Source organism: Sander lucioperca, chromosome 18 (assembly GCF_008315115.2).
Source record: "Sander lucioperca isolate FBNREF2018 chromosome 18, SLUC_FBN_1.2, whole genome shotgun sequence".
NCBI lineage: Eukaryota > Metazoa > Chordata > Actinopteri > Perciformes > Percidae > Sander > Sander lucioperca.
The window spans coordinates 8,316,246-8,342,320 of NC_050190.1; the positions used below are offsets into that span (position 1 = coordinate 8,316,246).

The 26,075-nt window shown below is 40.2% G+C and overlaps 1 protein-coding gene across 11 annotated transcripts in view; it reads right to left on the bottom strand.

The window, feature by feature from the left end:
* The window catches only part of smoc1 (SPARC related modular calcium binding 1), a 65,757-nt gene that overhangs the window by 20,500 nt on the left and 19,182 nt on the right, over positions 1-26,075 (bottom strand). For 6 of the 11 annotated variants that reach the window (XM_031309697.2, XM_031309694.2, XM_031309698.2 and 3 more), the window contains exons 3-9: positions 24,090-24,173; positions 20,214-20,326; positions 18,991-19,090; positions 15,991-16,041; positions 15,347-15,394; positions 9,983-10,072; positions 8,115-8,195 (exon numbers count right to left, since the gene is read on the bottom strand). In XM_031309697.2, coding sequence (XP_031165557.1) covers positions 8,115-8,195; positions 9,983-10,072; positions 15,347-15,394; positions 15,991-16,041; positions 18,991-19,090; positions 20,214-20,326; positions 24,090-24,173 — 567 coding nt within the window. The remainder of the gene's footprint in view (positions 1-8,114; positions 8,196-9,982; positions 10,073-15,346; positions 15,395-15,990; positions 16,042-18,990; positions 19,091-20,213; positions 20,327-24,089; positions 24,174-26,075) is intronic. The other 5 variants (XM_031309703.2, XM_031309705.2, XM_031309702.2 and 2 more) reach the window with 3 other exon arrangements.

Sequence of the window (26,075 nt, forward strand, 5' to 3'; positions counted from 1 at the left end):
CCAGAAAAACACAAACAAGATAATCAGTCACAAGATTAATAAGGGATTGGTGTAGAATAAGATGAACGAATGTTGACCACCTGGATATCTTACCAAATTCAAGATAATCATGTAACAGCTAAAAAAAAAAATTTGCGTTTTAGCAACTATTAAACAAAGTGGTATGTTTCTGTACGTGTATTTCACTATTTGAAGTTTGAAATTGCCCATCTTCGTAATTGGCTGTCAGCTGCTAAGTTCGGAACCCATCGGTTATTGGTCTGACGACGATTTAGCCTCTGGGAGTGTCTGAGATTGCATTTCGACCAATGCATTTCGCCTCTTTTGCTCTCCACACTGAGTTGGTAGAAAGCGCATTTCTATTTATCATTCTTCATGTCACTTTATAGACCAACTGTTGCATATTTTGGGCTTTCTATTTTTGCTGCTGACTTGGCCGTAGGGCTGGGCAATATATCGATATTATATCGATATGGTGATATGAGACTAGATATCGTCTTAGATTTTGGATATCGTAATATCGTGATATGACATAAGTGTTGTCTTTTCCTGGTTTTAAAGGCTGCATTACAGTAAAGTGATGTACTTTTCTGAACTTACCAGACTGTTCTAGCAGTTCTATTATTTGCCTTTTCCCTACCTAGACATTATGTCCACATTACTGATGATTATTTATCTAAAATCTAAGTGTGAAGATATTTTGTTAAAGCACCAATTGTCAACCCTAGAATATCGACGCAATATCGATATCGAGGTATTTGGTCAAGAATATCGTGATATGTGATTTTCTCCTTATCGCCCAGCCCTACTTGGCCGTCATGTCTGTTTTGTTTTGCTGCTGTTTGAAGAGTTACTCTGCACTCTACACACACTGTCTAGCAGAAAAGCGCTGTGTATGGCCAGAAGGGTAACAGAGTTACGTAGGTTTGAGTTGTGAGAGTAGCGACGGGGAACAGGATTGCAAGGTTTTGCATGCAGCAGGAAGCTATTCAAAAGGTTTGAGTGTCAGTGCTCAGATAACTTTAACAATGCTTCATGGGCATATGGCCAATGATGCAACTGGACGTCAGGCATTCTTCACCGCTTTGTTAAACAATGTTCACTGTCGGGGTCAGGAGTGTTTTCATTCCATTTGGACAAAGTGGTACACTTAATATGTCTGTGAAACACAACTGACATTTTGAGCATGGCCTTGGAAATACTGCAGTAGTTTGACAAAAAATATCTCAACTCAAGGTCCACTTATTAGCTTTTTTGAATTTTTACAAAACAGATTTCAGGAAAAAGCTACAACCAGGACATTTGATGGTAACTGAACCATCTCTGTGACAACTAAGAAAGCTACTGAAAAAGCAACTGAGTGATGATTAAATGATTGATTAAAGATTTATTTTTGTCAAATCTCAGTTTGTGACCGTATCATCCAAGGTTGCTTTCCCAAAAGGACTGGGTGGACAACAACAACACTCCTTCAGAAACCTGGTTGCTATCCACCACTTGTGTACCTTGGACACAAATAAAGCTGTATCAACCATTCTGTATCCAGCGTCATGTTCGACCTTCCATTAAAACCATTACTAGTCCTTCCTCGGGTTGTATCAGCAAGACTTTTCCCAACAACAACCGCTCGGCCCTCAACAGATGCTCCTGCAACACCTTGTCCCACCACACTGTATTTACATTCGCATCCATTTAGTCCATCGCTCACTCTTAAGCCAAGTACAACAGAGTGGCATGCTAAAGTTGTAACCATGGCGATGAAGTGTTCTTTTACCGCTCCTGATCCATTCTTCATTTTACATTTAAGTGCACTGTGAAGCATTGAGCCACAATTAGAGGGTCACGCTAACTGTTTGGAGCCTTTTCTTCATGGCAGTGAGGTATTTTCACATTGTGGAGCTGATAAAAGACATTAGTAGCCATTAGTGCCGGTAGTCTCAGCTCACACAGTTCCAGTAACCAAAGCATAATTAGGACAATATGGCACAGTCGCTGCCTGATTCAAAACAACATCAGGAAAGGAGCTTGTGAAATTAGACATAGGACTAGAATATTCTCTGCCTCACAACAGTGATGGAGGAAGCATTCACATCCTTTACTTAAACTGGTCATTATCTATTTCTATGTAATATTGAATCAAATGACTACCTGTGTTTGAAAGGGGTTGCTCCATTATACTCTGGAATGGACGCGTACACAAAGAGCTGTGGACCCTAGAGGCGAAAAGTAGGTCTGTTTATACTATCCGCATGGACGAGTTCCACACATGCATGGTAGATCGCAACACTACCACTTGTAGCGGAGTGGCTGCGCAGATCCACGGTCACCAATAATTGGCGATATGCGGATGTTCGGCTAGAGCTTCCACGTATTCCCTCTGATGACGACAACAAGTTCAATATCACCACTCCCATAAAACTTGTTTCCAGGTGCAGCAAGCTAGCTAAGGAAATAGAACATTTAGCAAAAGAGCTGGATATTATTCTCAAGAGTTAGTGGAGACCCAAACAGAGCTAAAAGGAGAGTGAACATTGGAGTATCTTTCGTCGGGTTTCCAGAAAACAACTCAAAATAAATGCAAATGTTGCTCCATGCCTGCTTTCTGTGTGAATAGCAATGTTCAGCTTTTTGTGCTGGCCCTAAGTGGCCAAGAAAAATCTATCAATGTAAGCAGGGCTTTATTTACTTTTTTGATCACCAGCCAACATGGTTAGTAGATTCTTTTTAAGTTATCAGCCAATTCCACTAGCACTAGCTTTACTACTTAATTTCAGCACCTCTGGTTTGTTTCGTGCCGTTCCATTCGTCTTCTGTTTCAGCGTAGCTTGTAACCAGTACCACACGCGCTAGGCACGTAGCCTAGTTATATGACACGTCACAACATAGTGTTCATGGGAAATGTAGGATAAGTACTATAAGCAGTGTTGCCAGATACAGATTTTCCATTTCCAATCCAAACACACGCAAAATCGCCCCAAATTTCTTGGCGGAAAATGGACCAATCTGGTAACACCGACTTCGTTTCTGCAGCCTGCTGATTCAAACAGATGCACTGTTATTTGCTTCATTCATCACCAGTCAAATGGGCTAGTAAACTACAATGTCAATTTAAAGCCCTGAATGCAAGTTCAAAAGAGTACACACAAATTAAAGAAAAAAAAAAATGTAAAGACTATTTTGCAGTTTTATGCAGAAAAATTAAGCCTTCAGCTCATCTGAGTCTCTACCTTGCAGTATTTGTATTGGCCAGCCTGATACTGTATGTCTCCCTAATGCTAACACAGCAGAGCACTCACCACAGCAATCCATAAACTACATGTCAGACAAAAAGGAGTAAATACACCCCTCAATCCATGGCACACACAAGCACAATACTAATTGACTTCCTTAAATCTGTCTTTCACGTAATGTTAATTTTCAGTAAAATTGATGAGTACTGCAGAATTTCATGAAGAATGGGACAGACTAATAGCTTCTTTAAGCACAATTAGTCCTCTGCCATCCTCTATGGTAATGTGTAATAAGGATGGAGATAGCAGTGGTGGCAGGTTCTGCAGCAGACCTGAGGAGGGAGGGAGGGAGGGTGTGTGTGTGTGTGTGTGTGTGTGTGTGTGTGTGTGTGTGTGTGTGTGTGTGTCTCTCTCTCTGTGTCTCTGTGTCTTTGTGTCTGTGTGTGTCTCTGAGTCTGTAAGATGCGGTGTTCATGCTCCCTGAGCATGTCTGCCAACAGAGAACTAAACGTGTCCCTACACCAAAGACGTTTTTCTCCTGCAAAGACTAGCAAAGACTCACACTCAAGTGTTCTTAGCGCTGTGCTGTGGCTCTGGTCCCCGCCAAGGTTCCTTCACATCCAAATTATTTAGCACTGTTTATTATACAGAGGTTATGCTGGCGCCAGGCACTAGGATTCCCAAAAAGAAATTGTTTTTATACATAGAAATGGAAAAAGGCTGGATGCTTGCAATGTAATCCTCTCGGTTTTGTGTGTGGAGTTGAAATTCAATCTGCGACTTCTTTGCCTGCCTTGGATATCCACATTTATTTTTTATTTTTGTTTGTTTTTTAATTTTATTCCTAGGAGGAAAAGAAGGATGAGAAACACAAACCCTCAGAAAACAAAAATTGTCCTGGAAAAAAAAGAGGAAACCCACACAAGTTGATGTCAGGAACTGTTGTAACAATTTGCTCGCTGTTGTGGTAATTTTGTCTTCAGGGCAAACTGATAATGGACATAGAACGAACATCTGCGGTATCTTTGATGAGAACAGACTTGTCCTGTTTTATGCCTTTCACTTTGGCCCTCTTCCTCCAGGCTTCGAACCAAGTGAAATTATTTTTAAATCGTCTTCTCTTTTTCAGATTTTTCAGATTTCTCAGTTTCTCTCTTTCTCTTCCTTCCTATAATACACATTTTATCACACGTTCAATCCCTTCCTCCCACCCTTCTAAGCCTTTGTCTCTCATTCCTTCACTTTCCTTTTCTTTCTCTCTCTACTTCTCTCTATCCTAATACCTCCTTCTCTGGACCTACCCCCACACCACCCAGCGCTCTCTCCTCTTCACTTCACTCCAATGGCTTTCAGCTGTGGGCTAATCACTGCAATATTGTCTCTAGCAGGCCTTCTCTGCAGTTAAAATAGCGGAAGTGTTAGTAATAGGGGAACTCTGTGAGTAGGTATGTAGGGGCATGTGTCTGTGTTTATGACCTGGAGTGCAACAAAACCAGCGATGATGGAGCGTTCACTCATAAAATGGATACGCAATTGTCAACACAATCGTGTTACTTTTCAACACATTCGTTGGCATGTTTGGCCCCAGTCACTGTCATCATGCTGGAGAGCAAAACACAAAGTCGTGCTGCCTCAAACTACACATGCAAATAAGACTAAAAGAAACAAAATCCCTTTAAGAATACAGATTTGTATACAAAATCATGCTGTTAGAAGATATGATCGCATTATATCCCTTCAACATTTTGTGTTTCTTCGCTCTACGCAAGGTGGGGTGGGGGGTTTGGCGAGTTTCTGGTTCTGCACACACTTTTATAAATGAGCTGCATGACAGAGCGCTTCCCCCTCCTTACGACATTGGAACTACAGCATGTCAAAGTCTGGCAACAAAGCATCCTTTTGAAAAATGGACTTTGCATCGCTTTGCCTAAGCAAACACGTTTCACTAACATGATCTCCACATCGCTCTAAATCATAATTATGGGGTATCCAGAGAGAAGGCCAGTAAATGAATAACGTAGTTCATGTGCTCACAGGAGGGCTGATTTCTCAGCACTCAGGTTTTCCAGCGTGTCAGGAAAGAAAGACAGAGTTTAAATATTGAGGATTTGTTGCACCAACGCTTCTTTGCTTTGCAATTTTTAGCAGGGAAGAAAAAGAGAAAGAAAGTTCTGTGTTCTCAGGCTATCACTCCTGTTGTCTGCGTGCAGTTTTAGACTCTGGATTTGGGCCTAAAAACACTGGCATCTATCAGAGAATGAATAACAAACTACCACTTACACACCAGTGATGGAAGAAGTATTTAAATCTTTTGCTTAAATAAATCTAAATTCTACTGTGTGTTAAAAGCAGAAGTGCCACGTTTTAAACGTTTACAAAAGGTTAACAAGTAAAAATGGGGAGCTTTAACTCCCCATTATTACCAATAGGATTCATTTATTAGTTGTTTTTTTTATGTTAAAAACTGTAATATCTTCCAATTGTTTGTTTTATCGGACCAATAGTTCAAAACCCGAAGATAGTCAGTTTATGTTTGACGATTAAAAAGCAACAAATCCTGATGAAACCAGAATCTTTTCAGCATTTTTACTTGAAACATACCGGTAATGGATTATCAAAATGGTTGCCAATAAATTATCTGTCGATCGGCTAATCGATTTAATCCACCTATTGTTTCAGCTCTAACTGAACGTGATCCAAGAAGAGTCAGGTTACGTTTTGAAATCAGTGGAGGGAAAGTAATTGGGGAGAAGTAAAGGACAGAAAAAGAATGATTATGTTTGAGTTTATCTTATGTTGTATGTTAAATGTGAATATTTGACATAACTGCTGTAGTTACTACAGCTATCAAGTTTTTTTCTAAAATGTAGTGGATATATTGTATATATTATATATTGAGGTCTACCAAAATGAAAATGCCAAAAAAAAGTAAAAAAGAGAAAGAAAAGAACAAAAGTACAAGAACATCACAACTCTAGTGCAGTACTTGAGTTGTCCTTTGTTACTTCCAAACTCTGAATCATACACACAGAAGCACATTTCAGGACATTTTCATGTACTGTACATGAAAATGTGTGTGAGTGTGTTTTTAGAAAGGAGATCCAATGCCTGTGTTTTTCACTCACAAACACAATCTCCTTTTTAAACACACACACACTGTATGCAATCACATGCAGCTGTAGTTGCAGACACACACATCGCTCATGTCTCAAACGTGATGACATACACCCCCCCTCCCCCCCTGCCCCAGTCGGCCTTGTCTCTTGTACTTTGAGGACACCGGATGCTAATTGGAAACAGGAAGCTGGTGTTTCCACAGAAGTTTCAAAGAGCTGTCACCGTGAATCTCTCTCATCTAAAATACAACCCTCAATGCTGCCCTGACCACAGTTTCCCCTGCCACATCGCCATCATTCAAAATACTCGGAAACTCCATATTATAATCAACTGTTTGTGTGCTCTATTGGGTGGGAGAGAGGGCTAACCTCGCGTCCCGTAACATGTGGTAGTTTCTCTAATTTGATCATAGCTTTTTGATGCTGGGGACACGGAATTTGATTGAAAATGTGTTTTAATGAATATGCTTATTTTCAAACCCTGTGTATCTTCAGCAAACATCAGTCAAATTAAAAATGATAACTACAGTACACTACTACTTTAACTACAGTATGGGGCATTAAAACTCAACTGAACCACCTCAGTGGCAAGCTAGAAGACATTACTTGAAAAATTAAATAAATGAAAATGTGCGAATAAAACAATTGAAAGCACATTTTGCAGGCTATATAATAAAAGACAAACATCCGTCCCATATATCAGCTAACCAATATATTCATTCACACACTTCCTCCACCACATTTACCCATTGCATTGCTGCAGGAGCGTGAAAGGCATCCAGATGCCCAGAGGGTAGTGAACATGTCGAGGCGTAATTGAAAAGGAGACAGAGAAAGCTAAACAAATTACACCAAAGGAAAGAAACCAAAAAAAAACATAATCCCAGCGTCGCAGGGCTGTCTTCAAACTGGAAATGTTTAAATTTCATCTGAAACCAGTGGCTTTGAAACCAGTTACACCGGAAACCAGTTGATACTTTCGGAGTGTTCACTTTATTTAGGGTTTGAGCTACCTCTCTTTTCATCTTAAGATCAATATGTGGCTAATAGTTGTATCCTGGAAACAGTGCGTGGGTGATATTTGAGTAGGTGGTTGCACAGGGAGGAGAGGTGGGTTTATCAGTGATATGGTCAAGGATGTGATCCCTCGCTGGCTTCCCACGCGCAACAACTGCCACTTGTGTTTGATACGGCTCTGTGTTGGCAACCTATGGGTACTGTGTTGATTGCGTACTTTATAGTGCTGCACAATACATCCTTTTTTTTTATCGTCATCACAATATCAACTGGCGCAATAAACGCATCGCAAAAGGCTGCGACACATTGCGAAAGACACAAGAGATTTTTTGTGTTAGTTAAAATAAAATATCAGTAGAAAACTACACTTTATAATGTATCTGTCATTCTTTTTTAGTGGTGATTTTTTATATTCTATTCAATGTTCAAGTTGTTCAATAAAAGAGTGTTGAAATGTACCTTTTATTTGTTTTAAATTCAACAAGCAATTTGTTGTATTTTAGCAGAATACTGACAGCAGTAGACCGGCGTACACTTTAATATCTGTTTATCCCAAGTAATGTCATCACGATAGTTAACAATTTAACACATATCGCATATTTTCCTCATATCGTGCAGCCCTAGTACTCTATCATACTAATTAGGAACTTTTGCCTTTTTTCTAAACATTTTAAGTGTTATTTTATGATGCATATTAAGGAAGAAAATATGCGTAAAGTTCTCAGAATAAGGAGGGGTTTCTTTGTCTCACCTTGCTTCCTGGAAGCGGAGCTATTCTGCTTATTCTCCTTATAAACCAGCTGTTTAATCCACAGCGTTGGAGCAGTTATCTCTGCAATGACAGGAAGACAAAGTACAGATCAATAACTTCCATACTTTTGTGATATCATGACTTCGCATAAACATACATGCCACTTTCTTAAGCCAGGTGTCGTGTTATCTGTACGCATTTTGAACTATTCACGTGTATGTCTACGCTATATACAGCGGACGGCAGTCTGCAACGTCACACAACGTACACATTTTGAGCGCCGTATACAGCCGACGGGTTGGGTTTAGTAAAAGAAGAAAGCTACGGTTGGGTTTAGGACACGTGACATGCGGGTTGGGTTTAGGAAAAGAAGAACCGGTTGGGTTTAGTAAAAGAAGAAAGCTACGGTTGGGTTTAGGAAATGTGACACGTAGGTTGGGTTTAGGAAAAGAAAAACCGGTTGGGTTTAGTAAAAGAACAAAGCGACGGTTGAGTTTAGGAAACGTGACACGCGGGACACAAAGGAAAGGCCACACGCGGGACACGATCCCCGGGCTCCTGGGTGAAAGTCCTGTGTTTGACCCATCCACCACCCCGACCAACCTCCCTACGCAGATTTTCGCCCTTTCATACTACTCGCTACGGTATAAATTGACACGCAATCGCAAGGTAATGTAAGTCAATGGAGGCCAAACGGTGTTGATAAACACGCTAAAAAGCGAGTATGCGTCTTGATAACATGCCAATAATGGCATACGAATTGGCATGTCATACATACGCCACTTAATGAGATCAGTCTGTTTCCCCACAAAAACAAAATTAAAATTGCATCCGAGATCCCAGTATTTTCCAAAAATATCAAATGTCATCTGGTATTTTTGACAGCTGGAGTTTTCCATTTATAAGGCTGTAACTAACGATTATTTTCATTGTCGATTAATCTGTCAATTATGTTCTCATTTAATTGATTAGTTGTTTGGTCTATAAAATGTCAGGAAATGGTGAAAAATGTGGATCAGGGTTTCCCAAAGCCCAACATGACGTCCTCAAAGGCTTGTTTTGTCCACAACACAAAGATATTCAGTTTACTGTCACAGAGGAGAGAAGAAACTAGAAAATGTTCACATTTTAGAAGCTTGAATCAGAATGTTTGTTTTTTTTTTTCTCAAAAGAATGACTCAAACCAATTAATCGATTATCAAAATAGTTGGCGATTCAGTTCAGACACTTTATTAATCCCAATGGGCAATTCATTTGCAGCTTCCCAGTCCATACAGTCAGTTCCAAAGAACACTCACCAATCAATAGTTTGTGAAAATGTTAAACATTTACATTTAAACATTAAAAATATATGGGGACAGGTTAAAATACCTTAAAGCATTATATTTCATTTAATAGTTGACAAATAATTGATTATTTGATTAATCTTTGCAGCATTATGTGGCCGGGTTGGCTCAGTTGGTAGAGCAGGCGCACATATACTGAGAGGGTTATGCCTCGACGCAGAGGTCCAGGGTTCGAATCCGACCTGTGACAATTTCCTGCATATCTTCCCCCTCTCTCTCCCCTTTCTCACCTAGCTGTACTGTCAAAATTTAAAGGCGGAAAAGCCACAAAAAAAAATCTTTGCAGCATTACATGTAATATAATGGTGGATTCTTAAGAAATAGCACCTTGACTTTGAATAAAACTATAACTAATAAAAAAACAATAAAATTCTTGACACACTGAGGATCAACGGCTTAAAAGTACAAAAAATAGAAATCTTGTGACCCGCATCGGTATGAACACATGCTATGCACCTTAGCTAACTAAGTGATGTTCTTAGCACCGTGTTACAGGTTGAGGAGTAGTTAGAAGAGACTTACCATCACCCTCAGAGGGGACGTGAGTCTCCATGGTGGGTGTGGGCTTGGAGCCATCGTCTGGGTTGAGGGTGAGAAAGAAACGGAAAGAGACTACCATTATTGAGGTTAATACAATCTACTCTCCAGAACTGTTGAATGGTTGGGATTTGCACATGGCCCGGCCAAGACAGATAGATAGAAAAACAGACAGAGAAGAGACAGATTGAATGATAGAAGAACAGCCACCCACATGTGGCTTTACATCTCTCTCACACGTCAACGAATCAACTCCTCACACTGACACTCTTAACATGATCAAGCTGCACATTTAGCACACTCCCTCACCCTCACCATCGTACTGTAAACCACATACACATTCGCATGCACACACACACACACACACACACACACACACACACGCACACGCACACATACGCTTACATACACTCACATGAGGAGACCCTCCCCAGTCATTGCATGAGTGCAGTGCAGGTGTAGCAACTAATCCAAACACAGAGGTGAACGAACCTCTGAACAATTGAAGGAGTGTGAACTTCCTTATTCTTGATTGTCAAAATAATGTTCGGTCCGTCGTTCGATTGGTTGGTCCACCCGAAACGCTGGTTCGCTAATCTCAAAAAGCAGCCAGACTGCGCTGACATTTGGCAGTGATACTGATGGTCTCCTGAGGACTGTGGTGATGGTCTGATCATTATACTGGCTCCATCGTCACGTTGGTCCATGATTGTCCCCCATTCCTCTATTGCCACAGTCAACTATTTGTAGGTCATGGCTCCATTTGTACAGTAGAAATATAAAATCGTTTAGGCTTCATCCATCCATCTTTATCCGCTTATCCTGGGTCGGGTGGCGGGGGCAGCAGCTCCAGCAGGGGACCCCAAACTTCCCTTTCCCGAGCCACATTAACCAGCTCCGACTGGGGGATCCCGAAGCGTTCCCAGGCCAGGGTGGATATATAATCTCTCCACCTAGTAGGGTCTTCCACGAGGCCTCCTCCCAGCTGAAAGTGTCTGGATCACCTCCCTAGGGAGGCGCCCAGGGGGCATCCTTACCAGATGCCCAAACCACCTGAGCTGGCTCCTTTCCATGCAAAGGAGCTTTCCAAGCTTTTTTCAGCTGCCCTTACGAAGTATGTACTGTTGCATGCAGTATGGATACAACTTTGACCCTCTTGCTCATATATGCTGCCACTAGCATTATTAAAGATTACTGTACTAGATGAAAACTCTGTTTCTTTGCTCTCAGGCTGAATAAACTGTCAGACTTTCTTTTATCGTCAGTTTTCTTAAACGCTGAATGACTTTAGAGGAAAAAACATCAGTATTTGATAAGTTTTTTCAAACTATAGAGTACTCTTCATACATGTTCTCCTTTTGGCAACCAAAACTGTTTAACAAGTTATTATGAAGTGATATGTGGTGCTCTTAATCTTTTACTTAAAATATGTGTCACTGGAATCTCATATTGATAAAAATGAGGTGGTTACAAACCATACTGAAGAGCATAATCTCACTGTCCTAAGATATTTCACAGTTATAATACTGTTAAAGAAAATACCTATATAAAAGCAGAATTTACAAATACATTCCTTTGTACCCTACATTTTTGAGTTACTATCTTTTTTCCCAGTGCAGTCTAAATAAAATATTCTGACCTGTTTAAGAGAGTGATACGTTGTAATGGCTCTTAATGTATAGAAAGCTGTGAATTCAGCTCCCTAGAATACTCACCCATGTGCAGTTTTGTAGCTTCTGGAACATTCCTTAGGAAATAATTTGATCAAAAGCAAACCACAGACAACTGGAGTCATTCTACAAACACTAAAGTAAATCCTTTAATCAGACGGCTTGACAGCAAACCGAAAGACTCAAGGTCAACCTGACCTGATCTGGTCAAACTGTAAATAAAATACAACAGTTACTACGTTGGTCTCAAACAAGTGCAAACCTGGGTCAAACACTAGTCAGAAAGATGCACCAGTATTTCTTTGATTTCATTTTCTTTTTTTACACTTTCTGAACTTTCCAAATGTAAACGCACTGATGATACTGAGCATGGTAAAACAAATTCTGTAACTTTCAGTATTTGTCAGTTACTGTTTGATCCAGGTCTGGACTGTGAGCTACAAACTGGGAGGGGAAAAAACAATGAATGGAAGCATCGACAGCAAACCCTTACCTCGACTATCACCTCCACAACAGCTCTCTACTGTGTATCACACCCTCGGGACTGGGAAACAACTTACAGTGCTAAGCATAAGTGAATACACCCATGCTAAAGTTGACTAAAAAGAGGAATAAAAAAAATCATCTTTTGGAAATTGATCTTAATGCCTTAATTTATAAAATGACAAAAAAGTCCAACCTTTAGGGACACCAATTTTCTTTGTGAATGAATATTGTATCGTAAATAAATAAATGTTCTTCCTTAAAATACAGGGGCCATAAGTAAGTACACCCCTATGTTAAATTCCCATAGAGGCAGGCAGATTTTTATTTTTAAAGGCCAGTTATTTCATGGATCCAGGATACTATGCATCCTGATAAAGTTCCCTTGGCCTTTGGAATTAAAATAGCCTCACATCATCACATACCCTTCACCATACCTAGAGATTGGCATGGGGTACTTTCCATAAAATCATCTCTCAATGCAAATCAAACCAGCTATCTGCTAACTGAAATAAAACCATGCCAATCTCTAGGTATGGTGAAGGGTATGTGATGATGAGGGGCTATTATAATTCCAAAGGAACTTTATCAGGATGCATAGTATCCTGGATCCATGAAATAACTGGCCTTTAAAAATAAAAATCTGCCTGCCTCTACGGGAATTTAACATAGGGGTGTACTGACGTATGCCCCTGTATTTTAAGGAAGAACATTTATTTATTTACAAAACTTTTTTTTTAAATTTTTATTTAACCTTTATTTAACCAGGTAACCGTTGAGAACAGGTTCTCATTTGCAACGGCGACCTGGCCAAGAAAAGCGTAGGCGTGCAAGACAACAAATAGTTTCACATTCAATACAGCACAAGAACACAGAATACAATATGCTACATAAAGTGCAGAATAAGTGGGCAGTTACAAATGCCAGCCCGTAGTGAGGTGCAAGTAAGTCGACGGATATGCAATATACATAAACAGAGTCTATATCACTGCTGAGATGGTGTAAAGAGTCAGTGGTGTAATGAGTCAATAAAAAGATAGTCTAGTGGTCCAGTTAGTGAGGTAGATCTGTAATAACACAGTAATCAGTAATCAGTCTATATAAATGCTGGATGTAGAGAAGAGACAATATACAGTTAGTGCAAATGGTGGTCTAGGTAGTGATGTGTATCAATAATACAGTGTGCAAGAATAGACAGTATGTATGAATTCTGAGAAGTAGTAAATAGTCAATGTACAGTTAGTGCAAAGTGTGGTTTGGGTAGTTATGAAGATCAGTAATAACACAGTATACAAGAATAGACAGACTGTACGAATGCTGAAAAGAGTCAATATAGTCAATATACAGTTATTGCAAAATTGTGTGACAACAAAGGTGGGAAGAAATAACGGTTGAGCATACAAGGGCAGGTGAATAGTGCAAATCATAGCGTTAACAGATATGAAAGTGCAATGCAGGTGAAGATGTGCATCTGTGCAACTATGCAATGGGGCATGACAGAGATAATGGAGTACGGGTGTGCAAAAGAAGTGGATGAAAGACGGGGAACAGTTCGCGCGTACAGTGATCGGACAGGAGTACAGACAGACATGCTTTGAAGGCAGTTAGTGGGATAAGGGTTTTGAGTTCCAGGGTTTTTTGTAGTTCATTCCAGTCATTTGCAGCTGAGAACTGGAAGGAGTTGCGGCCAAAGGAGGTGTGGGCTTTTGGAGTGACCAAGGAGATGTAACTGCTTGAGCGAAGGCTGCGGGTGGGTAAAGCTATAGTGACCAGTGAGTGTAGTTACAGCGGGGCTTTGCCTAGCACGGACTTGTAAATTAGTTGATACCAGTGAATTAGGCGTTGGGTGTGTAACGAGGGCCAGCCAACTAATGCATAGAGGTTGCAATGGTGGGTGTTATAAGGGGCTCTGGTCACAAAACGTATGGCACTGTGGTAGATAACATCCAGTTTTTCAGGAGAGAGTTTGAGGCAGTTCTGTATATATATATATATATATATATATATATATATATATATATATATATATATACACATTATTTATTCACAAAGAAAATTGGTGTCCTTAAAGGTTGGATTTTTCCTCATTTTTTAATTAAGGCATTAAGATCAATTTCCAAAAGATGATTTTTTTTATTCCTCTTTTTAGTCAACTTTAGCATTGGTGTATTCACAAGTGCTTTATAATAGAGAAACCCTGAGATATGGCCCATCTTTCCTCAGTTTAAAAAAAAAAGTATAAAAAAATGTATTTTTAGTGAGATTTCTGAAGCAGAGCAGCTGTTTGTCTATGATGCAAGCATGCAAATCTTTGCATTATGTGTCGGAATCAGACAACAATTAAATATAAAAAATATTGAGTACAGCCTCTTTTAAAATACCGAAAGTAAAAGTACTTATTAATCAGAATGGGTCAGAATAATGCATATTATATTATTGGATTATAGTTATTGATGCATTAATGTGTTCATCACTTTATTGTAGAAGCTGCTAAAGGTGGCTGAGTTTTTATCTAAATCTATAATAATACAGCTTAAATTAATTTGTTTATATTTTGTACTAGGCATCTGAATCTGCATGGTAACTACTGTAGTAACTAAGGGTGTCAAATAAATGTAGCGGAGTATAAATATAAAGTAGCATTGAATGGAAATACTCAAGTGAAGTACCTCAAAATTGTACTTAAGTTCAGTACTTCAGTAATGTACTTAGTTACTTTCCATCACTGGTTTTACATAAATACTTTAATAACTTTGATGAAACTAGAGGAAAACTGTAGAACTACTAGTCATTTGTTATCATTTTGGCATATTTTACAGTTTCAGCAGATGCAATATTTACAAAGACATAACTGGAGCAAAACCAGTGATGTTTTTGTAGCGTACAGTAGTGTCACTGATGCATTTACTGAAGGAATCCCTGAGGATTAGTTAGGCTGTAGTATCTGTGTCTAAGGCGTCATATATACTCTATTTATTCTTTAAATATAAAGACCTTTTTAATTCAAATCCCCTTAAAATTACAAGTGAAACATCAGCCGTGTACCTTTTGTGCCCTGCACAAATACGGACTTTGCACAGATTAGATGGAACAAAATCAGGTCAACAAAGACATTTTGCTCTCTTTCTGCCTTTTTCATACAAATACAAACTCTCACACGCATGCACACACAAACTTACAGCAGATCTCAACTCACCTTTTCTACCAGAGTTCGGTGGCCCGGGTGGTCTATCGGTTACTGACCCTGTAGAGAAAAGAAAACACATAACATGTACAAAGACTAGACAGCAGCAACAACTCCTGGGGGACATTTAGAGAATTTGATTCCAAAATGCTGTTCATCCATCCTAGAAATGTAGAATATCCACCTTAATGCAAATAAATTATTTTGCAAGAGCTTGAATCACCTAATAGCTATCTTATGATTTGGGATTCAACGTGATTGTTCCAACCTAACACAGGCCAACAGAAAAACACCACTCCCACATATTGCCCAACCCCCAGGCGTCTTGACTTGGCATTAGACGCACACGGACGTTTATCAAAGTTTGATGAGTAACATTCTGTTAGTACTGATAGCAGGCACACATTAAAAGATTAAGTCTGTTGCGTTATCTTAATTCCGACCAATGCAAACCTGAGTGATCTGCACCATCTGTGAAATAATTGTAAAAAAGTTGTACGTTTCCAGATATCATTCTTGTTTGGTTCATGCAGGTAGTCGGTTTCATGCATGGATGCACGGAGGAAAAGAGCAAAATTAGACAATGCAACCGATTACGATAACAAGGCAAAGGTGAGAAATTTGAAAGTGAAAGCAACTGGAAGGAAATGTACTACCTGACAATCCACTTGTCCCAGCATGAGTTTCCATAAATTCACGGAAGTTTCCTGCAAATGTATGTGAGATGATTGATTTGGGTCGTAGTGTACATGGGCGTCTGAGCATGTCAGTGAAGGTTATTTGTTGTCATGTGAGAGGGAAGGAGAGTTGGGCATGTTCAACTGTAGCAGCTGTATACAGTTTAAGTTTTATTGTGCCCAGATTCTGGTCCCAGTGTGCATACATACCTTTGCAAGAAACAAAGAAGATATTGGATCTTATGCAGGACAGAAAGGAGACAGGTAGAGATTGTGTTGTGCCATAAGCTACATTTCAGCTTTTCATTAAGAGTTTATTTAAACCTGTGCATCTGAAATAATTTCTTCCATTGAGTGCTGGAAATTTCAGTTGTAGAAGTTCAGATCTCACAGCACACCAAATCTCAGTTATTCTTAATTTCTGCATGAGATACATGTAAGATTCCCCTTTTTCTTTTAATTGATTAATCTGCTGATTTTCTGCTAGATAGTCTATATCAAAAGTAGTGAAATACAGCCATCACAACTTCACAGAGCTCAAAATGATGTCTTCAGAGTGGTTAATTTATCTTTTTGCGCAATTGTCCAAAACCCAAAGATATTTTCATTTACTGTCATACGTATATGAAAGAAAAGTAGCGTATCCTCACATTTAAGAAGTTTGAACCAGAAGGCGTTTTTGCATTTTTGCTTGAAAAATGACTGAAACAATTTATCAATAATCAAAATAGTTACCAGTTAAGTTCTTTCGATCGACTAATAGATCAGTGTATTTGCAGCCAGTGTCTTAATGGGCTCTTGATGGGCAATTTAAAAAAGCCTGACTCTAAGAAAACAGGCTGCGTTTAATTTTCAGACCAAAATAATTGAATTTCAATATAATCGCCGCCATCAGTCGATTGATTTACAGAGGAATAAAGTAGTACGTAAATCCGTGTGAAGCGTTGGCATATACATAATTCAAGTCTGGTCCCTACATTTTTTCCATTGACCTATGCATATTGGATGTACATTGCTGGGATAAAGCCTGACATCCAGCGCGTCTCTCCACGCGGCAGATGTCCTTCCCCTCTCGCTACTTCCGCTGTCGGGGCTAAGCAATGCCCAGGACGGTTCACAGAAATACAAACGAGCTAGAGCGTTTTATCCCCTATCCCAGAATAGATAGGTGGTGTAGCCAAACTATACTCCAGTACTGACTAGTGCTAGTGCTGACTCGTGCTGTGGAGATTGGTCTGGCAATGCAAGACTAACCCTATTGCAAGCCATCTTAACAGTGGTGACCTCTGAAGGAAAGGAGAGCTGCAGAATCAAAAATGGAAGAAGCTATCATTATCCTTGCTCTGCTGAAGTATAATCTGCACAAACGGCATGCTTCAGTCATAAGACAGGACTAGATGGTACAATGAACTGTGTTAACTTGCTGTCCAGTTAGCGACAGAGACCGCAAGTAGTTACTCTGCCATGAAGCCTCCAGCGCCATCTTTTTCGAGTGGACACAACAGAATTTGCTGTGCCACTTTCTGGTATGACACTATCTTTCTTTCTGGTGTGTCTAAGTAGACACACCAGAAAGATTTTGAAAATCCCTGAGCAAGTCATGAACGAGCTGCCTGGCTGTTTTCCCCAAATACCTGAACACAGCGGGGTCCTGTTGTGCACAGAAGAGTCATTCTCTAGATACAATGAATTGTTTTGTCAAAAAAAAAAGCTTTATCTGCAAAAACAAACAATTGTAATAAAAAATAACTTGACTCTGAACTTCTACTATGCCTTAGAACAGTATGCATTCATAAATGGGAAAAGCAGTGTAGTTTTCTTGTTTAATATGGATACGTAACCATCATCCATTTGTGAAATTTACTGATTCTAGCCAAAGGAATGAAACTCAGCAGGTGCCAAGGGGAACCATACAGGTGATTAGTGGCAAAAGTGGGAAATACAGAGAAACAAGAAGGCAGAGAAGATTGAGGCAGAGAGAGTACGATAAGGAAATTGAGAGAGGAAAAGACCGAGAGAGAGCGGGAAGCCTCTTGCCATATGTTGAGCAGCTTCAGAGGGGCATGCGACCACTCTCACCACACTCTCCACACAAAATTTGCACCATATGCTCTAGTGGCTGTGCAATCCAATTCTGGCAAAGACCCCTGTGTATTATCTTCTGAGGGAAAATGATGGTGATTATCATAAAGTGTTCCCATCCAAGATGAGTGTGCAGAGCTGTGCTCCCTCTCTCTCTCTCCTCCGACAGAGCAGTTAGTTGAGGGGGAGGGAGAGCTGGGAGGCCCCTGGATGTATGGCCATTAGCCTTCTCGTTGACCTTGCACCTGCTATACGCCTCGTGACATGTAATACACATATGCCCAAAGTATGGCAAGGCAGAGTCTCTTTAACTGTAACCCAAAGGCTGTGTTCACTCATTATCCTTCCACAGCAAAGTCATTTATTTCAGATGTAGGGTCAGTTCACTGATCATTTACTCAATTTAAGTTCTACCTTGAATGTACTATATATTTTCTTCTCAGTCTTCTCTTAGATAAGAAACTGAAGCCTATGAATGACATTTTGGTTGTTTTTGAATAATGAAAAAAAGTCCAATTCCTGAAGTTACCCAATGTTATTTGCCTCGGACCCCAGAGGCTTCCAAGCACTCTTGGCTCCAAGATACAAATGCAGCCACCGTTGAAAAAACCTTAAAATGCTTGTTATGCTCCTTCTCCACCCTAATAAACAATTGTCAGGAAACATCCAACCCATCTACTGGAGCTTTAGTCATGCAACTTGTAAAACATGACTGTGAAGTTGAGTTGCCCTGGTTGCACAAATAACTAAGACTCGCATCACTAATGTGCACAGAACTAAAAGCAGGACAGATGCAAGCTGTGTTGCAAACCTTGGGACAAACGTTTTAGGATTCTTTTGAAAAACTCTGGGTTTAATCCACAGGTTGCCAGGCTGGTTCCCTCCCGCCCCCAGTACCTGAACACACCGGGGTCCTGTTGTGCACAGAGGAGCCACTCACTGGCTTGCCGTCACTGGTGACACACCAGCAGTAACCTGTCAAAGTATGGCACTGGACCTGCAGAGGCAAAAAGGTAAACCACACCAATAGCTTTGTAATGTACATGATTGTTGTTAGGGTAAATACAGCAAAAGCTGAAGGAGTACAATCAAATGTTTCTGTCAGCGACGTGCAGCTGATCTCTTGGATGATGTGAATAGGGCTGGGTATTGTTCAAAAGTTTTCGACACCTCTGATACCGGTTCCAGCTCCAACTAGGTGAGCCTCTGTGTAACGTAGAGTTTTTTCCTGCGATTCTTTTCGACGTGTACTGTTAGACTAGCCTGGCTCCGCCCTCCTACGTACTTTTGCTCAATTTTCATTTTCTTTCAGTACTCCGTCTGGGTTTGCGGTATATTCTTGGGTTTTCTCCGGCCAAATCTTTACCGGTCCAATCAGCGAACAGAGGGAGTGGCTGAGAACGATGACGTTGAGGTTGTGCGCTAGTTTGAGTTGTAGTTCTGTAATGGCGGCGGAGAAAGATGCGAGCGAAGCCATTCGGTCTGTTGTGGCAACGCTGCCGAATATCCAGAAGTTAAAGCCCGAGCAAGAACAATCTTTGCTGAGTTGTGTTGGTGGCCATGATGTTGTGGCGATCCTCCCCACGGGGTTCGGGAAAAGTTAGATTTTCCAGCTCGCTCCTTTAGTGGTGAAGGAGTTAGCTAAGGCGAACGCTAGCGATGCTAAGCCGACGTTAGCAATTGGTTATGGCAGATCCAGAGTGGCTCTGGGCAGATCCAATAGTTTTAAACTTCAACAGAGTAGAACAAAGAAGTTAACACTTGTCAATGGAGAGTGGCCAGACTCTCTGTACAAATGAAATGTACGAGAGTCTGGTAGGACCAGGCTAATGTTATACAGCCAACCACAGCATTGTTAGATCTTGGTAGAAGCATGCTGCATGCTTATTGGCTCACTGACGCTGAAGAGATTTTTCTCCTTGGGTATTGACATTTGGTATTGAATGACGAGGCATTTGTCAATACTCAATACTAAGGAGGCAATTCAGTCGGTGCCTAAAAAGTATCTAATTCGGTACCCAGCCCTAGACGTGAAGGAGATGGTTCACAAGAACTTAGGTGAAAGTAAGAGCAGAGTGAAAAACATGAAGGGGAAAACATGTGGAGGAAGCGAGACAGACCTGCGCAAATGTTCCATCCTCGTTGCATTCTGGGATAAACATGGTGTCCTGAGGTCTCCTGCCTTGCTCCAGAGCCTGGTTCCTCTCAAAGCGACACTTGGACTGACCTGCATCTGTAACAGATTGACAGGACAGCCTGCTCTCACACACTGTGTACAAACCTCCAGCACTGGTGTTGTTTTTTTGTTTTTTTTTACTGACGACATGTGTTCTTTGTCCTCAACACTCTGTTCACACCTGGGAGCTGAACAGTACAACCACAGTCTACTACTGTTGTAAAGTTTTTTTTCCAGTCAGTTATGAGCTGTGTTTCCAACTTTAAAGGGTAACTTCGGGTCTTCTCAACCTGTTTTTGTGTGTAAGTGACTGTTTGGAACAAGAATCTTTGGCATTGGTCCAGTATTAAGCTAGAATGCAGTGACCAGCGGCCGCTGCAATGTAATGCAAACTAGCATTTTCAACTTCATCCACTAAAAGTGATGTTTCTGCCACTGACAGGCTCATGTTGTTATTCTAGGGAAAGGATCCCTACATAGAGAGACCTTTTTTTTAAAAGCGTAAAATCATCTTTTTTTTCGCTAAACCCACCAGACTCAATTTAAATAAACAATACTTTTAGCGTGTATAAAGCCAACATATTTTCACATGTAAATCGGGAAACTATGTGTTTGTTTCAACCAAAACTAGAGTTGTGATGGTTGGAAAAACAAACCAAAATGGCATTCTCATAGATTTATTTTGTGTCTGTCGACTTTGAACGAAGTGTATTTTACGATGATAAAATTACTGTTTATTTACACGGAGTCTATTGGGTTTGGCGATAGCAATGTTTTTATGCAAAAAAAAAAAAAGGGAACTTACTCTTTAACAGAAAGTCTATCTCTGTAGGAATCCTTTCCATAATGTTGTCAGACACTTGAAACAATAATCTGAGCAAGTCAAACACAAGCACTTTTGTGGACGTAAATTGAAGGTACACATTTGCCCTATAAGTTACATTGTAGCTTGTTTTACGGCTGCCGACTGTAGCGCTCTTGCTTAATACTGGACCAATTTCAAAGTTGGTTCAAAAAACTGAAGTTACCCTTTAAGTGCATTGCTTAAGGGATATATGTGCAGTAAGACAGCATGACTTTTTTTTTGTTCAGTCAGTCAGTCAGAGTTATGAGTTTTATTTCCAACCTTAAGGCTATTTTTCTTTCCTGATAACGAGTTTTTAGCACAGGGCAAGCTGAAACTGATTCTTACAAACATTTTGCACTTCAGATGCATTAAGCCCAGACGAGTCAAAGACCTTTTTATTACACTGTTCGAATGATGCTAAAACAACACATTTCTCGACACTGACCACCACCAGTGCCAGAGGCAGGCTGTGAGCACCACATTGTTAGCGCTGAGGAGTGATATTTTTGAAATGTCAGTGGAAACTGAGCCTGTGTTCCTGCAGCTCTGATGAGCCAGACCTTGCTCTCAGAGGACACAGATGGAAGTAGCTAAAAGGTCAGACACTGAAGTGGGCTCCACAACAGCTGGTCACTGGTTCAAAAAGATCCCGTCAGCACCTACTGTTTTTATTGCACTCGCGGCTCCTGCGGAGTCTAGCTCCATGTTCAACTGTTTGTGTGTACACATTCGCACCGGGGAGCTGACCAGTGCGACCGCAGTCCTCCACTTTTGGCAAACATTCTCCACTGGAGAAATAAAAGTTTAATAAAAGTTGTCTCTGGAACCTGAAAGGAGACAGACATCTTGTCTCCTCCAGAGTCAGAGACCAACAGAGCCAGAACTGGGTGATGAAGTCACCGAGAAGGACAGACACGGTTACATGAATTTATAAACGTGGACTTTGACTGAGAGTATATTTTACGTTAGAAACCAGTCTCATTAGACATTGGACAAGCGAAAAACAGTTCAATGTCCCACTGAAGACCCCAACAAATCATTTGAATAAGTCTGATTTATGGAAATGTTAGCAGTTTGTTGCTCTTGTATTTCCTTAAGCTTGTCTGTGCTTGTTAGTTGTGACAGGGCAGCAAAGTATGCACATCCAAAGGTTTGTTTCTTTGTTGTATTTATGTTGCAAGGCACGTTTGAGTGACTGCAAAACACTAAAATACATATCCTGACTGAAACAAACATTACTTTCTCATCGTCATGTTAGATATTTTGAATGAGCTGGTTCTCGATGTGTTGATTCTACCCAGGTTGTTTATTCACAGCTAAATAATAAATACACAGGCCTGCCTGTTGCAGTGGTGGAATGTAACTAAGTACATTTACTCAAGTACTGTACTTAAGTACAAATTTGAGGTACTTGTACTTAACTTGAGTCTTTTCTTTTCATGCCACTCTCTACTTCTACTCTGCTACATTTCAGAGAGAAATATTGTACTTTTTTACTGCACTACATTCATCTGTTACAGCTTTAGTTACTTAACAAATTAGGATTTTTGCACACAAAACTAGGATTGGGCATCGAGAACCGATTCCTACTTGGAATTGTTTCAAAAATTACGATTCCAGTAGAATCGTTTCTTTATTGGAATCGTTTGGAATCGTTTACAGGATTTGGTTTCAAATCCGATCATCACTTCCCAATTTAAAATGCGCAAGTTTTGGTTTCCGAAGCAGCCAGGTGCTTGTTGTGTTGCAGCCTTGGAGCACAGTAAGCAGCGCTCTAGTGGGGCATTATTTTACATTGAAAAAGCCCTGTAAAACTGCAACCCACCAATGACTCAAAATAAAAAACTTTCCTCTTATTTGTGAAAATAGGTATGTGACACGTTTCAACTCCACTCCTCAAAGAATCGTAATCGAGAATCGATAACAACCGGAATCGAAAGGAAGAATCGGAATTGGAATCAGCATTGTTAAAATCCAAACAATGCCCAACCCTACACAAAACACATGTAGTTTATAAAATACGATGGTTTATTATAAACTAAAACTAACCCAACAATATACAGGCCTACAGGTACAGCTGAAATGATCAGCCGATTAAACACTTCGTTGATTGACAGAACTGTTTGGATCGTTTCCAGTTTCTAAAATGTGAGGATTTTTCTGCATTGAGTACTTTTACTTTTGATACTTTAAGTAACATTTTCAACGCAGGGCTTTTACTTGTTCGTGGTTGTTTGTTGTACCTGCAATTAACATCTCTTAGTCTAGTCAAATGTATCTGTTGTGTTTATTTTGAATCTCACGCACACATCACTAAGCCTTTGTCTTTGCTATTGTGAACAAGGATTGGCTCATGATCTGCCTGCCTTAATAAAGCAGCAGTTACATTACAACAATACAGGCCTGCCACATATACACACACTATGTGAGCTTTGCCCAGCACTCCTTTCCTTGGCACACAGCTGGTATTATGAAACAAAACCGTATTACCATATAGAGGGAACAAAATTCACTCCAAAAATGGATTTGGTTGGGAAGGCTGTTTTCCTAATAGAAAAAAAAAAGGGGGGGGGGAGGTGTCCAACCTTGACTCTAGACCTATCAATCTCTGCTGTTGTTGAGTGGCTGGCAGACAGACTGAGGAACTGTGTGATTCCGGTCTGTAAAAACTTACACGCTTACAGAGAGCCGGAAAATGAAAGACATCTTCTGTTCAGTTCCACTTTTTTTCCCAAACTGTCTGGTGTACTCAACATCTTGAACATGCTCTCTGAATCTCAAGGAAGTCAATGGTATTCTTCAGCTTTCTACGTTTACAAGAAGGTTATTAGAAGGATGATTATATTAGGTACGGAATTATTTCATCATTTTTGGCGTCGGTTCTTGGCAAAACAGAACAATCTGCTACCTCCTCATAATGCCTCCCTGTTTGTAGTACTGTTGGGAAAATTCAGATGTGTTTAGTGTTCTTACCTTTAAGCTCCAGGTCTCTCGCCTCAGATGTGGATGTTGGTGCTGGAGCCACCGGCAACTGATCGGTTTTCACCCAGTTTTTACCTGAAACACAAATACGTCACGCAAAGCTCTGTGGAGTCACGTCATGGTTAAAGGAACACGTCGACTTATTGGGACTTTAGCTTATTCACCGTATCCCCCAGAGTTAGATAAGTCCATACATACCCTTCTCATCTCCGTGCGTGTCGTAACTCTGTCTGACGCACCCACCGCTAGCCTAGCTTAGCACAGATCCTGGAGGTAACCGGCTCCATCTAGCCTACTGCTCCCAATAAGTGACAAAATAACGCCAACATGTTCCTATTGACATGTTGTGATTTGTATAGTTACAGCGTGTATAAATATCAAGGTCACATGAGACACAGCCGTCTTCTAACCGTATACATACTGGGAACTATATTTTCAGAAGGCGAAGCACTGCTACTTCTGCTACTTGGGCAGAGTGATTTGCTCGCAGCACCTGAGAAGCCCAGTGGTGAGGAGCAGAGAGTAACAACGGTGCTTCTCAGGTGTTGCGCTAATCACTCCGCCCAAGTAGCAATGCTTCGCCTTCTGAGAATAGGATCTGTGCTAAGCTAGGCTAGCGGTGGCTGCGTCAGACAGTTACGACACGCACGGAGATGAGAAGGGTATGTATGGACTTCTCTAACTCTGGGGGATACGGTGAATAAGCTAAAGTCCCAATAAGTTGACATGTTCCTTTAAAGCATACTAAAGATAAATACTTTAGCCCATTAACTCCATGTTGTTTTTATACTTAACAGTACTGTTGATGCTTTTGTTGTATCAAATATAAAAAAAATCAGGAGTAGAACAGCACTTCATTGGAAGTTGTTTTATTCATGAACAGATGTTTTGGACGTCCCCAGCATGCAAACTGGCAATCATATTGTATATGTTATATGTTTTTAGGCCGATTTTCTGCAGAACCTTCCCAGACACCCTGGAGGCAGGAGCGGGCAATATGGAAATATATTTATATATACCATGTAGCTATCCCTTTAATATCTCTGGATGTATTGGACCATGTTGAAAAATGTTGCAAATCAGTGTGCAGGACTGTGTTAATGGGAATATTGGGTTTTTATATGATTCATTAATCAATGTGATGATGAATTAGCCAAAAACACCCATTCCTTGTCTGGTTATTTAGTCAAATTGTTTCTCCAGAAAATGTAAAATTGTGTATGACGTGTGAGTATTTTATCCATCGTTTCCCCCCCACTTGGGAGCATTATTTTTCATTCATCTCGGTATGTTGTAGAAATTTAAAGACTAGATTTATCTATTTTATCTCTCAAAGTTCTATTACTGTCAAGCAGTACTGCAGCTGTAAGCACAGACTGTTGAGTAAACCCTCGTCGGTGCATTCATGGAAACTCCAATACCTTCCAGTGCCAGCTGCTGATAAGAATTGTGAACGAATAAGTAGCTTGTAACGATTATTTTCAAAGTCCATCGATCTGTCGCTTATTTTCTCAATTAATGGATTAGTTGTTTGCTCTATAAGATGTCAGAAAATGGTAAAAAAACAAATGTGGATCAGTGTTTCCCAAAACCCAAGAAGACATCCTCTAATGTCTTCTTTTGTTCACAACTCAAAGATATTCAGTTTACTGTCACAGAGGAGAGAAGAACCTAGAAAATATTCACATTTAAGAAGCTGGAATCAGAGAATTTGTATTTTTTTTTTTTTTCAAACCGATTAATTGATTATGAAAATAGTTGACGATTCATTTAATAGTTTACAGCTTATCGATTAATCTTTGCAGCTCTAGAAATAAGACAATATGCAAACATGCACATCACGAAAATGTTAGTTTCTTGCGTTAAAAAGTGGCAGAAGACTCACAAGAGTTTCCTTGAATGCACCTTGACAGATTACTCATTGCAAAAAAGGTTTCAAGTCTCTTCAAGAAGATTTCCGTAGCATACACAGACTGT